This window comes from Neomonachus schauinslandi, chromosome 2 (genome assembly GCF_002201575.2).
Source record: "Neomonachus schauinslandi chromosome 2, ASM220157v2, whole genome shotgun sequence".
In the NCBI taxonomy this organism is placed as follows: domain Eukaryota; kingdom Metazoa; phylum Chordata; class Mammalia; order Carnivora; family Phocidae; genus Neomonachus; species Neomonachus schauinslandi.
In genome coordinates, this window is record NC_058404.1 from 142377961 (window position 1) to 142392708 (window position 14748).

General features: G+C 47.9%; 1 protein-coding gene across 1 annotated transcript in view; it reads right to left on the reverse strand.

The window, feature by feature from the left end:
- Positions 1 to 14748, reverse strand: part of SHROOM3 (shroom family member 3) — a 299140-nt gene that overhangs the window by 30233 nt on the left and 254159 nt on the right. Inside the window, exons 4-5 of the mRNA XM_044912927.1 lie at positions 10186 to 10317; positions 1326 to 4548 (exon numbers count right to left, since the gene is read on the reverse strand). Coding sequence (XP_044768862.1) covers positions 1326 to 4548; positions 10186 to 10317 — 3355 coding nt within the window. The remainder of the gene's footprint in view (positions 1 to 1325; positions 4549 to 10185; positions 10318 to 14748) is intronic.

Sequence of the window (14748 nt, forward strand, 5' to 3'; positions counted from 1 at the left end):
TGGAGAGAAAGTATTTCTGGGTGTTTTGAAACAAAATATCTAGATGGGTACAGTATTTTGTTTCAGAAGCAGTGCAGCAAAAAACTTCTCAGGCAGTAATGTCTGAATTTTTCTTTCTTTGCAGCTGTTTCTACCAACCCCAATCCTTTGTTAACATCTTACCCATCCTTCACAGCCTGGTTCAAATACCATCTCCTTCAAGAGAAGCCCTTAGATCTCCTCAGTTAGAATTAATCACTCTCCCCTCCATAGCATATTATTTATCATTGCTCCCAAAGCATTCGCTAGTCCTGTGTGTCATTTATATAGAAGTTCATCATATTCCTTGCTCAGCTGTGAACCCCAGAAAGGCATGAGCCTTACGTCTTTCTGTATTTCCTTCAACCTCGTAGTACAGTGCTTTTCATACAACACATGCTCTACAAAGTCTTGCTAAACGACTGACTTCTCTGCTGGGGAAAACAGAATGCGAGAAGGGACAGTGGAGGAGTGTTCTCCCCTGTGCTGACCTAGATGTGAATTCCTAGTATCTTCTGAGGTGGGAAGGGAACCATGAGGTAGGCCTTTGATCTGCAGTGCACTCGCAGCAAGGAGTGACTAAGAATTAGGGCAATTAGTAGACTCCTGGGAGTTAGTGCTCAGGTTCTATTGCTTAGCTATGCTGAAATCTTCAGTGTAAAGCACTTCATAATCTTTGAATAGTTTGAAATCTTTATTAGAAAATCCTTTTATGTGAGAATTGGAAAGTCTGATTCTCCTATCTCACCAAAGTGGTGCACTCCAAGAATTCAGATAGGTTTGATGTGGGCAATACCCTACACAGGAGGATTGAGGCTTAATGAGATAACAAATGTAAAGCATACTTAGCTGAGGGCCAGGAGTTTGATAGCCAATAACTTATGAGAGTTAATAATTCTTGTTTTGTAAATGTAAAAGTCAGAAACAGAGGGTGCAGAGCTAAAATCTTTAAAATACTGAGACAGTCTCTATTCCATGAATATAAAAAAACCAAACCAGCAAAAAAGATAATCCCTAACTTTTCCTAACCATGCATTCTTGCCCTGAGAGGTGGGTAACTTCCTAAAATGAAGGGTACACACAGACACACACACACACACAGATATCTATACAACTCTATGTATCTACATATCTGTATCTCTGTAAGGGTATCATGGCATGGAGAAAGAAATCACTCCATGAAAACAAATGCTACCCTTTTGCATATAACAGTAAAATTAGAGTGGGGAGAAGCAGGGGGATAGGGGAGCCTCACAAAAGTTCTGGGGCCGAAGGGCCCCATTCTAAGACCCTCTGGTTGCACTTACCTGACACGTCTTGTCTGCAGTGGGCGAGGACCGTGATCTCACATGGACAGGGACCGCCAGGACATCGGAGCGCTCCAGCAGGTCCTCTGCAGACATGGACTTCCCAGCCCTCTTGGCCGCGGCTCCCCACGCGGAGGGCTCCCCAGGGGTCCTGTCCACCCTCTGGGTGCTCATTGGTCCATAGTTACTAGCTCCACCGAGCTGCTCCCTTGGGGCTTGGTCCCCACGTCGCCGTTCCCCTAGGAGGCGGCCTCCAGCGAAGGAGCTGCTGCGATCTCTGGGGGTCCGCGGGGACTCCCCCGCGCCCCCCACTGCTGCGGCCGGCAGGAGGACGGCCTCCCTGCGGGGCTGCAGACTGGCTTCCCGCAGGGAGCAGAGGCTGGAGGCCGAGGCGAGGCTGGGGCCTTCGGGCGCCGCGGGGCCAGGCTGCAGGTAGGTGCTCTGGGCGCGCTCCCGTAGCAGCCCGGGCTCCTGGAGGCCGCAGCTGGCGGCGGAGGAAGGCCGCTTGCCGGTCTTGCGCTGAATGTAGTCGGCCAGAGCGCTCTGCTGGAACTGCTTGAGCTCCGGGCCCGACAGGCTGAGCGTGGAGCAGGCCTTGCCGTCGCGCTCGAAGATGCGGCGCCGGTCCGCCACCGTGCTCTCGGGGAAACGCAGCCCCTTCCTCTGCGGGCTCGAGGGCGCCGGCTCGGCCTCCTCCGAGATCCCCACCTCGTTCATCTTCTCAGGCTCTGAGTAGGAGCGCTTCTTCTGCTCGGGGGTCAGGCGGCGGCGCGGCCCCCTTCGGGCGGCAGGGGGCGCGGGTCGGGCAGGGTCGCCCTCGGTCGGGGTCACACTGTGCCGCTCACGAGGGGTGTGTGGGGAGGCGGATGCCGCTGCCTCTGGGCTCCGCAGCCCCACGTGCGCCGAGGCGGGCCGCGGGCGCCAGGGTCTCGAAGTTGCGGGTGTCCCCAGCTCGAGGTCCCGGCGCCGAAAGGAGGTGGCCCCCAGAACACGGGACTGCGCGTCCTTGATGCTGTTCCGGTAGGCACGGCTGAAGGGGGCGTCCAGCACCGGCGACTCGGGCGTGCCGGGCCTCTCGTCCAGCCACACGGGCTCCTTCTCCGCCTCGCCGAAGAGCTGAAAGGTGCTCTGGCTGCGGAGCAGGTGAGGGTCCCGCCTCGGGGGCTCACTGCCGTGAAGTTGGGGGCCACGGCCGACATCGGCACCCCGCCTCAACTGCTGACCATATGGCTGCCAGGAAACCTCTTCCAGCTTTGGCTCCTCGTTTTTGAAGTGCTGCTCCCCATTGCCTATGGGTTCAGTGGGTTCAGAAAAACGGACATTGGCTTTTGTCTCCTCAAAGTCATTCCCAAAAGTATTAGAAGTCGCAAGCGTCCTGTTGGGCCTGTAGTTGTGGCTGTAAGTAGAGCTGCTCACACTTGGGGGTCTCTGGCTCCCTTGCTCTCGCTGCTCGATCTTGGAAACCTTCTCCAGCACGGAGCAGTGGGGGTTCCCATACTGAAAGCCCTGCAGAGCGGAGGTGCTGCTGGAGCTGAGCCGCCTCCTGCCCAGACTGGATGTCTGCTGGTGGGGTGGGGAGGGAGGCTCCTCATACCTTGGGTCTGAACTGGGGAAAGAGGCCAAGGCACTGGTTCTTGCCTCAGGCCTTGGATAGGAGACTGGCCTGTCCAGCTGGCTCCTGTGGTCAGGAACAGCTTTCCTTCCAGAGTCTTCTACCTTGCTGTTGACTACAGAGGTAGACCAGCCCTCCAGGTAGCCCTCCTGGGCTCCTCCTCCTAGCTCCAATCTGCTTTGCCCTCTTAGACTCTCAGGAATGTTTTGGAGAGAGGAAAAGCCTGGCTTGGTCCTGCCAAAGTTGTTCGACAGGCTCTGGCCTAGGCTTTCCCTCTCCAGCCTCTGCTGCAGGTTGGCATTGTGGTCTTCATGTAAATCACCCTCCCAAGGCTCTGAGGGCCTGGAGGACCTCTTGTCTTCACCCACTTGCCAGGCCTGAGGGGATCTGAGGCTGTGGTAACTAGAATATGGTTTGTTGCTGTGGGTGCTCCTTCTCTCATTGGGATGTGGGCTGTTGCCTCGGAGAGGTGTGAGCTGTCTCTCCAGGGAGGTATCCTCCTCATTTTCAGGTACTGAAGGGAAATGGACTTTGTAGGGGACACATCTGGCTGAAGTTTCAGGTTTCCTCTCTCCTGGGGACACTGAATCATGTTCTAGAGGCTGGTAGAAGGCAAACCCAGGCCTGCTAGATTCATTTTGGTTCCCATTCTCGTCAAAGGTAGCCATCTTGTCACAAGCTCCATGAGGAGCTGTATACCCACTCTCCTTGGCCAGTGCTGGGTAGAGCGTGCCGTTACTACTCACAGAAGGCTGAGGCACCTGGGCAAAGTGTGGCTCCAGAGAAGGGACCGGGTAGATGCCAGTTGGCAGCAGAGGTTGGCCAGGTTGGGCCTTCTGGGGATAACTATGCTTGGGCTTCGCTGGGGGGCTGTTCTCTGGACTTTTCTCTAGCACAGTATGCAGCTGTTCCTCTATGAAGGGAGATTTCAGGGAGCCTGCCGGGTTTGCCTGAGGCCGACAGAACCGCTTCTGATCGAGGCTAGACCACGAGCTGGGTCGTTCTCGCTGCCGAAAGGCTGTGTAACTGTCGCTCCGAGCTGGGGGCAGGGGTGCGCCCACTTTAGGAGGCAGGTTGGGAGTGGCCTCCAAGGCACTGGGGCACTGCGGGCTCCAGGATGGGGGTGGCGCTCCCTTGCCCCGAGGAACATTATGCCATTTATCATAGCCCTGAACATCTGCTGACGCTCGGGCCTCCCTCCCTTGGAGAAGGAGGGCTGAAGAGTTCACCTCATACTCGGCCGAGACTCCCCTCCGGGGATCATAGACTGTCTTGACATAGCGAATGTCAGCCTGCCTCATCCCTTCTAGGAGGCCACCCCGAGCATTAGTGGTGTCCATGGAGCCTGACCGCTCCCGGCTAGAGATGCCAGGGGGTGGATACTCTAGGATGCTAGAACTGGTGGAGAAGGAGCTGTATGCCGAGTCTCTCTTGTTATGGAGGTGGCTGAGCTGGTCAATGCTGCCAGTGGACTTGGCAGGGGAAAGAAGATGGCAGGGTGGGTATCCCCCACTGGGCTCCAGGCTCTCCATGCTCCCCTGGGAACTGCAGCGGTCAGGGCTTCGCCTCAGATAAGCATGGTCAAAGCTGGAGAGGTCACTGGTAGAGGAGCTAGAAGAAAGGGAGACAATAGCGTTTGGGAGGCTCACAGGCACAGGGCCCAGCTTATAAATGTACTCTTGTGCAAGATGTGTGGTTTTTGGAAGGGTGGGTGAAAAGGGCCAATTTGGGCCTTGCTCAGCCTCCTTGTGTGTTGTCACGAGGAGTAATTGCCCAACACTGTAACCTGTGCGCCTCTAATTAATCACCCGGGCTTGCAAGGGGCGGAACGGGGGGCGCGGAGGAAGCCGCGCAGCCTCTGGGTAGAGGCAACACGTTGATGTGACTTGCTGCAAGTGACATTCTGTGTGTGCCAAGAAATGAGCGATGGGGGAGGAAAGAAGAGAGGAGGAGTGAGAGAGACTGCAGTTTTGTGTCTCTTAGGGCTCTTTGTGGGAAGAAGGGGAAGAGCTTAGTAAGAGACCAGGCACGTGCACCGGGTGAGGGAGACTGTGTGCACGTGTGTTTTTAGTTAATCTTTCCTTTTTATGGAATTGAAGGGCTATACCCTGGCAATCTTCCTGGAATCTCAACTACTAGAGACAGTTTGATTGTAGTGAGAAAGCTAAACACAAAGCTGAATGAGAGAAATTCAGAGAAATGGCAAAGTCAGAAAAAGCTGACAGGAGAGGGAAGCGTTAAAAGAAGTCTTAATTACAGGAGTCCATCACCTGTGGATGGCTTCCCAAAGCCCGAGCAAAGCCTCCTTCAAACACTTAGAAAGGTAAGACCTTCTCCTTTACATAGTCCTCCAGGTGATTTTTCAGAGCCTGCTCGGGGAAGGGGAATGATTCTCAATCCTGACATGGCATCCCCCAGAGAGTTGCCTCAAAACAAAATTACTTCTAATTAGCTTTAGTTACAAATGTTAAAATATACTTCACCCAGCATGTTGGGGGGAGTGAGGGCATACAGAAAGGAGTAAGTGGTTCAAAAATCAAACAGTCTCGAAACTGTTCAAATGTTTGTGACTCACCATTCTCTACAGAAGGGTAAACACTAAAACTTTTTGCAAAGCTTTTGTACTTTTAAATGAATAGGTGTTTAAGCACTATTAAAATTCATGGGGCTATGATTATATTTCTGGATCTCATTGAAGTAAATACAGTGTCTTCCTGACTAAGCATAGGATAATGTTTTATGGCTGGCCTAAATCCAGGGTCTATGGCAAGAGACCGGAAGGACCATATTCTGATTCAAAACTGGCACTGGAATTCAAGGAAGACTACATTTTCAGCAGTTCACCTCAAGGATGTAATTTTTCTTTTTTAGACAGAGTCCGTTTACTGAATATACCTGTCCCTCCCGAAGGGGGAGGCTCCAAATTCAAGGGAGAAAAGAAGGAACAGCTCTTGAGCCAGCCAGACTAGAGATACCAGTCCTGGCACTCAACGGTGTGGCATATGTCACTGCCAGATTTTCCCCCTCCCCCCCTTCCCAGTTCCCCTTCAAATGAAGACTGTGTTAACGTACATGACAGCTCAGTTGAGGATAATCTCCTATGACCCACTTACGCTTCCCTTCATCTCTTCTAACAGGAGATACAGAGCTAATGCTTCGAGTGGAAATAGGAGCCATATACCCCATCATGGCCCTTTTGCTCACCAATTCCATGCAGGTGGTAGGCACCACTTAATCCCCAACTGCTGGGAATTTTAGCAGTCTTTCACTGAAAGGATAATTCAGATCTACTTAGGGACACACAAAAAGTCAAAGCGAAGAGACGGAATAACTGAAACTCTCACGATTGAAGGGCAAGAAGTGTCATTACTAACATCTCAAAATGTAGATGTCTAGAAATACAAAATCGCTGGTGTAAATATCTTTAGGCAGAGCAAGGGTACAATGGGTTCCATCCTGTGGCTAAAGGAAACTTAACCCACCAAACCTCAGGTGGAATGTACCATGTGAGGATGGTGACATGCTCTGGGCTACTCAGGGAGGACTATCCCTTGGAAATCTCCACTCCCAAGCTGAGTGGGGAACAGGCCCAAGTGGCATGCTGTGCCATCGAGTGCACTGACATCACCCTCTACGGAGTTCTTCCACCACTTTCTGGAAGTCGTCATTCTGATTATCTTTGCCGTTCTTGCTTCCAGGATCGCACTTTTAATGGTGGGGAAGAAGAACTTGGGATGAGGTCTTCATTCCCTGAAACCGTTCCAGCCCATACAGAGACAGCCTTACTGTCAAGTAAGTGTGTCAAGCTTCTTATCGTGGTCTGGCTAGCTCCCAACCTCCTTTTCTACTGGTCCCCTCTTGCTCACTGCACTGCAGTGTAATGGGCTCCTTCCTGTAATTCAAACCCACAAAAGCTCTTCCAGTGTCTTAGGGCCTTTGTACCCACTGTTCCCACCACATGGTATGCTCTCCACCTGATTCAAGTCTCTGCTTGGGAGAAGACTTCCTGAACGCAAGAGCATCTAAAGAGCATCTCCCCCATCCTTACCACTTGTTACTCTGCTTATTTCCTTCATAATACTTACCACTACTTGACATTACCTTATATCCCTTTCATTATATGAGAGAGACTTCAACGGTGTCTGTAATGCTTAAGATCTGAAGCAAATATGACAAAATGTTACTTTTGTGGTCAATCCACGTAGTCTTATAATATTACTTATAATTCTTATATTACTCTTTTGTGTGTTTACATGTATTTTCTAAATACTTAAAACACACAGCAAAGAGCACAAAACAAGTGTATGAAAACATTTTCTAAAGTGCACTCATAGAATGTGGATTCCTTAGATGATGAAATGTTTGGAAAATGCCGAGCTAAGTAAATTAATTCTATTTGCTATAAGACTTCTGAGTCTTTAATAAACTATTGTTCATGTGATGTTCTAAAAGGAAACTATACTAAACAGTGTCTTCTAAATTAATTTGATCCTAGGAACTTTTTTCCAAGGAGCATCTAATGGATGATTAATCCATGGAACAGACCTTGGTCAACAAATATTATAAGGTGGGCGCTTTTTCGGTCTTGTTCATTATTATACCCCTAGTAACCAGAAATCACCTGAGAGGTAGTACTGGTTCCTCAGCATTTTGATACTGTTATTTCAGCCTCCGCTGAGGGGCTAGATTACATGACTTTTCCAGATCTCTTCTGAAGTATACTTTAATACTGAGGACCGTTGTGTGAGAGTTCTGCAGGACAGCAAAAAAGACCGTGAGCCAGGTCTGACAGGAAGCTGCTGAAATCCAGATCTAAACCAGCTTGCAGGCACTTAAAATCACTTGTCCTGTGCTTCCCTCTCCCCTAAGCTCCCTGATGCGCCAGCTTCTATATGAGAAACAGATCCATAAACTCAGGACTGAGATTGGGCTTCTAGAACCAAAGGAAGGCTGTCAGAGGGATGCCAAACGGCTGGTTTGGCGCACCAGACCACTGGACGTTACTGTGCTCCTTGGAAAGGTGCCTGGAGCGCGTCTCCACCGACAGCCACCCACGTCAGGCCCTCTGAGAGAACACGGAGTTGGGGTGAGGCATCTGTCAGCGCTGCAAGCCTGAGGCGTGGACCTAACAGACCACAGCGTGACCTGTGCTGGCGAAGAAGAGAATCCTCAGGTTTGTAGTGCTGTGGGGAACGTGAGCTTGCCTTTGTCCTCGTACCCTACGTGGTCCTTTGTGCAACGCTCGGCGGCATCTGTCCTGAAGCTTGCATTAGAAGCGCAGTGATGGATCCACCTGCCTGACTCCCTGAGGAGGTTGGGACGGGGCGGAGGACACGGGAGGTGCGGACACGCAGCCTTCAGAGCGCTACACTTCTAGCACCAGCTGCACAGTTCTCCAGTGGCCAACTCTCTTAGTGCCTGGAGGCAGCTCTTCTGAGCACCGACTGCAGCAGTCTTACCTTCTGCCCATGTGTTTTAGGTTACAGTATGAGCAGGTTCAGGGCCTCCTGGGGAGGTGAGGCGTTGGGAGGCTGCACAGGGCCCCACTGTTGAGGAGCACTCTGCTAATACACAATTGCATTTTATGTGCGTGCCGGTTTATGCTATTAACCTTGAAATTTATTATCAGGTTTCACTGTGCCTCTGATAAGTCTTCAGCCTAATTATTGTAATTGTTGTAATTATTGAGTGCTTATTACGTTCCAGGAACTGCACTGAATGTTTTACATGTTTTGCTTAATCCTCACTATGATCCAGTGGGATACATATTATTAATTTCATCTTACAGACAAGAAAAACAAGATCAAAGAGGTTAAATGACTTGCTCAAGCTCATCTAGTAAGCAGTGAAGTTGGGATTTAAGCCCAAGTGCCTTCCCACTATGCTTTCTTTCCTTCGCACTGCAGGGCCCTCCACATCTTACCTTCCAAAGGCCCAGAGAGCGAAAGTGCTGTGCCTGGGTGCAGGTGGCGCCCGGCTGGGGGGGCCTGTTCTGAGCCCAGATGGCAAGAATAAATTCTTTCAGGGTTAGTGGGAGGGACACGGGCAAGGGAGAGGAGTGTCTAACAAGGAGGGTCACCAGGAAATTCTTTTCTGTGGCCTGAAGCCTACCCTGATGTGCCGGGAGCCACGTCCATCAGTGAGGAGTCTAGGAATTGGCCCTTGATTTGACTGGACATGAGTTAAGGGTTCCGAGTCCTGGCCTTGCCAAATGTGGAGCCACCATCTGTTAGTTAAGTAATCCTTCCAGAAGTCTTGCCCCTCCCCCCACCTGCCCCATCAGCACCTGCATCTCGTTTGCATGTAGGACCCATATCCTCTTTACCCTCCCATCCCTGCCATTACCCTTATATAAGCACTTTCAAAAAGCCTGAAGCAACAGGGTCAAACTCCCTGGCATCAGAAGATGGATTCTAATTTGCATGGATTCTGAATCCATAGTAAATGTAGGGGAGTCCTGACTGAGTACTTTAATATGTCTGGTGGTCAAGTTTCGCTTCCCTCTCAACTGTGTCAGGTCTGATTACTATAGTCCATCCCTTCTCCCATGACACTGCAGTGGCCTTGCCTTTTTCTGACTGAACCTTGACTGATACAATGACTAGAGAAAGAGAGCAAGTAGAACTAGTAGTTAGTTATAGGCCATGGCTCTGACCCCTGGCTTGGATTTGAGTCTGGACTCAGGTCCTGATCAGTTGTTTGACCTTGGACAAATTAGTCTCTGCAAGCTTCAACTTCCTGTTCTGTAAAATGGGGTTAAGACTACTGTGTGTGTTTTACAGGTGCAGATGAAAGCATGTTGTATCACATGAGACAATGTGTACCCTGAGCAGCCGTAAGTGTGTTAACTTTCTGGGTTGGAGCTAAGTTGGATAACTGGCCTAACAGAAGGATAAAAACGAGTGGGGAGTTCAAATACAAGAATAAGATCATTCAGTAAAAAGCAGATACATATTTGGCTAAGAAGGACAGTAAGCCGTGAGGGAAGAAGCTCGTCAATTTTTCTAGTAGTGTTACCATGTGTAATTGAGAAGTGTCTGAGAATGGACAGACCCTGTAATTAACTCAAATGGCCTCCCTTTGTGCCAGTCTAGCCCAGGATATGAAGATAACTGGTATACATTCGGAGTTTTAAGAGGATGAGGAAGGTGGTGGGTAGAGAGGTTTAATACTCAAAGTGAGTGTAAGAAAATGTTCTCAAGACCTCGGAAAGAAGAAAAGCCCCGAGTCTCAGCTGGGGCCACTTACCTGGAATGGTATCTCTGGGGCCAAGGAGTGCCAATCGTGCCCGGAGTTATTTGCATCATGCTGGCATCTGGTTGGTTCTCCCCAAATTTGGTTAAATGCCAAGAGTGAGGTCGGCCGGTAGGGTCACTGCGCCTGGGGAGTTACAGGAGAGGGACCTCTCAACATTAGGAGCATTCTCAGCTGAGTTTCTTTACTGATGGGATTTATAGATTTAAAAACAGACACTGCTGTATCCTCAGAGATCAAAAATAAGTAAATACTGGAAAGTAGATCTTACTGCTTATTTCTCTTATTAACCATTGCTACTCTCTGCTTTATTAATATTTTTATTTTCATTTTGACATAATTTCAGGCTTACATAAAAATGTTGCAAACTTAGTATAAAGAATTCCTACATAAACCCTAGTGCACTGTTGGTGTGAATGCAAATTGGTATAGTCACTATGGAAAACAGTATGGAGGTTCCTTTAAAAAATTAAAAACAGAACTACCATATGATCCAGCAACCCCACTTCTGGGTATATATCCAAAGAAATTTAAATCAGGATCTCATAGATATATCTGCACTCCCATGTTCACTGCCGCATTACTCACAAGAGCCAAGATAAGGAAACAGCCTAAATGTCTACCAACTGATGAATGGACAAAGAAGATGTGGTATGTACACACACACGCACAGTGGAATATTATTCAGGCACGACAAGGAAGGAGATCCTGCTGTTTGCAACAACTTGGATGGACCCTGAAGACATAATGCTAAGTGAAATAGGCAGACAGAGAAAGATAAATATATGATCTCACTTCTATGTGGAATCTAAAAAAGACAAACTCAGAATAACAGACTAGAGTGTTGGTAACCAGGGGCTGGGGAGTTGGAGATTGGGTCAAAGAGTATAAACTTCAAGTTATAAGATTTACAAGACTGGGGATCTAGTGTACAGGATGGTGATTATAACTAATACTACTATATTATATACTTGAGTGTTGCTAAGAAAGTAGGTCTTAAACGTTCTCACCACAAAAAAGAAATTTTAACTATGTGACAGGATAGAGGTGGTAGCTAATGCTATGGAGGGAATCATTTTGCAATTTATAAATGTAACAAATCTATACATTGTACACCTTGAACTTACACAGTGTTCTTTTGCAATTATATCCCAATAAAACTGGAAAAAAAATTCCCACATATCCTTCACCTAGATTCCCTACATGGTAACATTTTATGCCAGAGTTGCCTCTGTTTATCCATGTATAAAAATGTGAGCAATAATTCCTTCCCACATCCCAAGAAACTGTGTGTGGATATATGGTAAAAAAGCTTTCTGGGGATTTGAAGTCCTCTGTCATATCCTGATGCTGGATAAATTACATTCTTTTAATTTCTTGGTAAGAACTACATAAAAATTAGCAGCTACCTCAGTGTTAGCACTGCTCTCAGTTACGTGGTATAAACAAACAGCAAGATGCTCTCAAAAATCATTTTTCATTTTGCAAGTCAATGACTTCAACTTTTAAATATCCTGCCCTTATAACACAAAGTGTTTACAAAGCCAAAGGGAAAAAGTGGGTGTCCTTCAACGGCAATACTGAAGAATAAATTTGGTAAGAAGAATTACACTACTATAGAAGGTCTGAGTCAGGAGACAGTGAATGTGCCATTTTCTGGGAAAAAAGTGAGGTGAGCATTCAGGAATTTCATACTGAAAACTTCTGAACTCTCCGACTGTAGAGGAATTTTTCTACAGTTTAGAAACATGAGTATGGGATCCAGGAATCCACTTTGATACACTGATGATAAAGCTGTAAGTACACCCACCTATTTCTTTTCTATGAAAAAATATATTAGCTTATGTTATATAAATGAAAATTCATTCCCCTGATACCAGTAAAATTTCGAGTGTTAAGTATATCAGAATAATACTAGCCCAGGTGTCAGACATGGGTTCTCACCCCGACTTTATTAACTTACTATACGACCCTGTATAAATTACTTCTCCTCCATAAGCCTTTGTTCATGTAAAAGATAAAGACATTAATCAAAGAGGGTGTATTAACCTCGTTTTAATCTGAAGCAACTTTAAAAATCTGTAAAGAGTATGGAGGACTTGCCAAGAGAGAAAATCATTCCCCCAAAATACATATATTTTTTCTGAAGAGAGGTTGGGGTGATAGGAAAATGATCTTGTGCAAAGCAAGGGATACAGACACACAAGATTTTTAGCTGTCAGTGTTTACTGAAATGAAGGAACCTATAGTCAGACTAATATCTGTGTTGCTACAGAGGCCAAGGAAAGTGAGAAATATCTCACTGAAATATCTCGATAAAATGCTGGGGATAGAAAGAAGCTGAAATGTGGCTAAAAGTTATCAGCTCTGCTATCAGACAAACCTGGATTCTAATCCTGATACCTAAAATCCAAAAGCTAAAAACCGGTGGTAACTTTCTTAACCATTCTGAGCTTCCTCATCTGAAAAAGGCAGATTATCACAGAACCTATAAATAGGGTTTTTGTAAGATAAAAAATGAGCTAATATACCCGGCACATAGTAGAGCTCAATAAATGTTAAGTATGATTATCTTCAGTCATTCATTATTATTTTTTTTTTTTAAAGATTTTATTTTATTTATTTGAGAGAGAGAGAATGAGAGACAGAGAGCATGAGAGGGAGGAGGGTCAGAGGGAGAAGCAGACTCCCTGCCGAGCAGGGAGCCCGATGCGGGACTCGATCCAGGGACTCCAGGATCATGACCTGAGCCGAAGGCAGTCGCTTAACCAACTGAGCCACCCAGGCGCCCTTCAGTCATTCATTATTAAAGAATTGGTGAAAACTAGAGGATAGGGAGACAAGCCTGCCAGAGAGCTCTACAATGCAGGACAGGAAAGGGGAGAGAGAAGCCAGAAGTGAATGGTGGAGGTGAGCAGAATGGGCAGGAACTATTGATGGTGATGCATCACCCACTTCTGAACTCCCTAATAAAGTACCCAGGGTAGATAATTACAGCAGAGGGTTACTGTGCTCGCAGCCTGAAGGACCCTGGCCACAGTGGTAAGGCAGGGAGCTGCAGGACGATGGCTGTGACCTCTAGTCAGGGAGGCAGACACAGGCCAGGAGGGACTAGACCTTGCCTACCTGGAAGCCAGGAAAGAAAGCAAGTAGTAACACAGCCTTGGCCTAAAGAGATCAAGTAGGGTGCAAACACAAGAGACCAACAGTGGAAGGCAAAACATTACAATTTGTCTGGCTCCTTGCCCCCTACTTCTCTAATCCCCATAACAGGTCCCAGGTAACACATGCCTCTGGGTTTGGGACTGCCCCAAAGTTGAACCTCTCCTCATCTCAGAAGGCCACCAGGGAGCCCCAGGGTAATGGCTGTCTTCACAGTCTGGCATTTTTGCCACTAGCCTCGCTCTGACCTTGAACATGCAGCCCCCCAGAAACTAGGTTCCTCACCTAGTTCCTTGAAGCCAGGCTACCTCCCTTGAACCCCAGTTCCTCACTGACTTAGATTCCTGCTTTATCTTCCAGTTCCATCCAGTGATTAGAAATCCTTCCTGGTGCACCGAGCCCCTCAGAGGCTGGCCCAAATCATGCAGCCCTAAGTCCCATAGCCAGGATTCAAACCCAGTTACCTAGGACTTCAGATACTCAACAAATGCGGCTGAAAAACCATACAGAACTTAATGAAAAAATATAAAGTGTCTTTTGCATGAGGCACCTGGAGACACTTCATATGGGTCCAAATGATCCAAATGGGTCCAAAATACATAAGGAGAAAGAAAAACTGTCATCTTCCCATCTCGTGTTCTGGTTACCTCAGTGGGAGGAGTTGGCAGGACCCCTCTCAGAGTAAGATGCTAGCGAGCCCTGTGACTAGGGACGGGCTTCGAGAAGCCAATGGGTGTAGCTGAAGAGCGAACTTGTCCTGACACCTGAGTGTGGTAATGCTGGGGATGACTCTTTGGCAGCTTCATCCACCAACCACATCTGACCATACCTACAAAGACTGGGTGCTGACAAGTCTTTCCAACCCAAGAGAAATGGACAGGCCCTGATAAATTCCACAGGTGCCACAGAAAGATCCCTCTTCTAGTCAAGGAGATGAGGTGTGAGCTACTGTTTACTGACAATTTCAAGGGTTCCAGAGAAGCCCTCTAGACTGATACCTCCCAGGAAAGAAAAGGGGAGGTGCCCTAAGCTACCCAGACTTCCTCTATCAGTTGGTACACCACCTTCATGAAGGATCAGACATCTTGCTGGAAGTTTTGAATCAGACTCCCAAGTGTACAAGAGGCTCTCCATAGAACAATGAAGACAGATGGAGCTGTTTTAAGGGAGGAAAATTTTTCTTTGTGCTTTGAAGAGCAAAGCTTTTTTTTTTTTTTTTAAGATTTTTTTATTTATTTGAGAGAGAGAGCATGAGAGGGGGGAGGGTCGGGAGAGTCAGAGGGAGAAGCAGACTCCCTGCCGAGCAGGGAGCCCGATGTGGGACTCTATCCCAGGACTCCAGGATCATGACCTGAGCCGAAGGCAGTTGCTTAACCAACTGAGCCACCCAGGCGC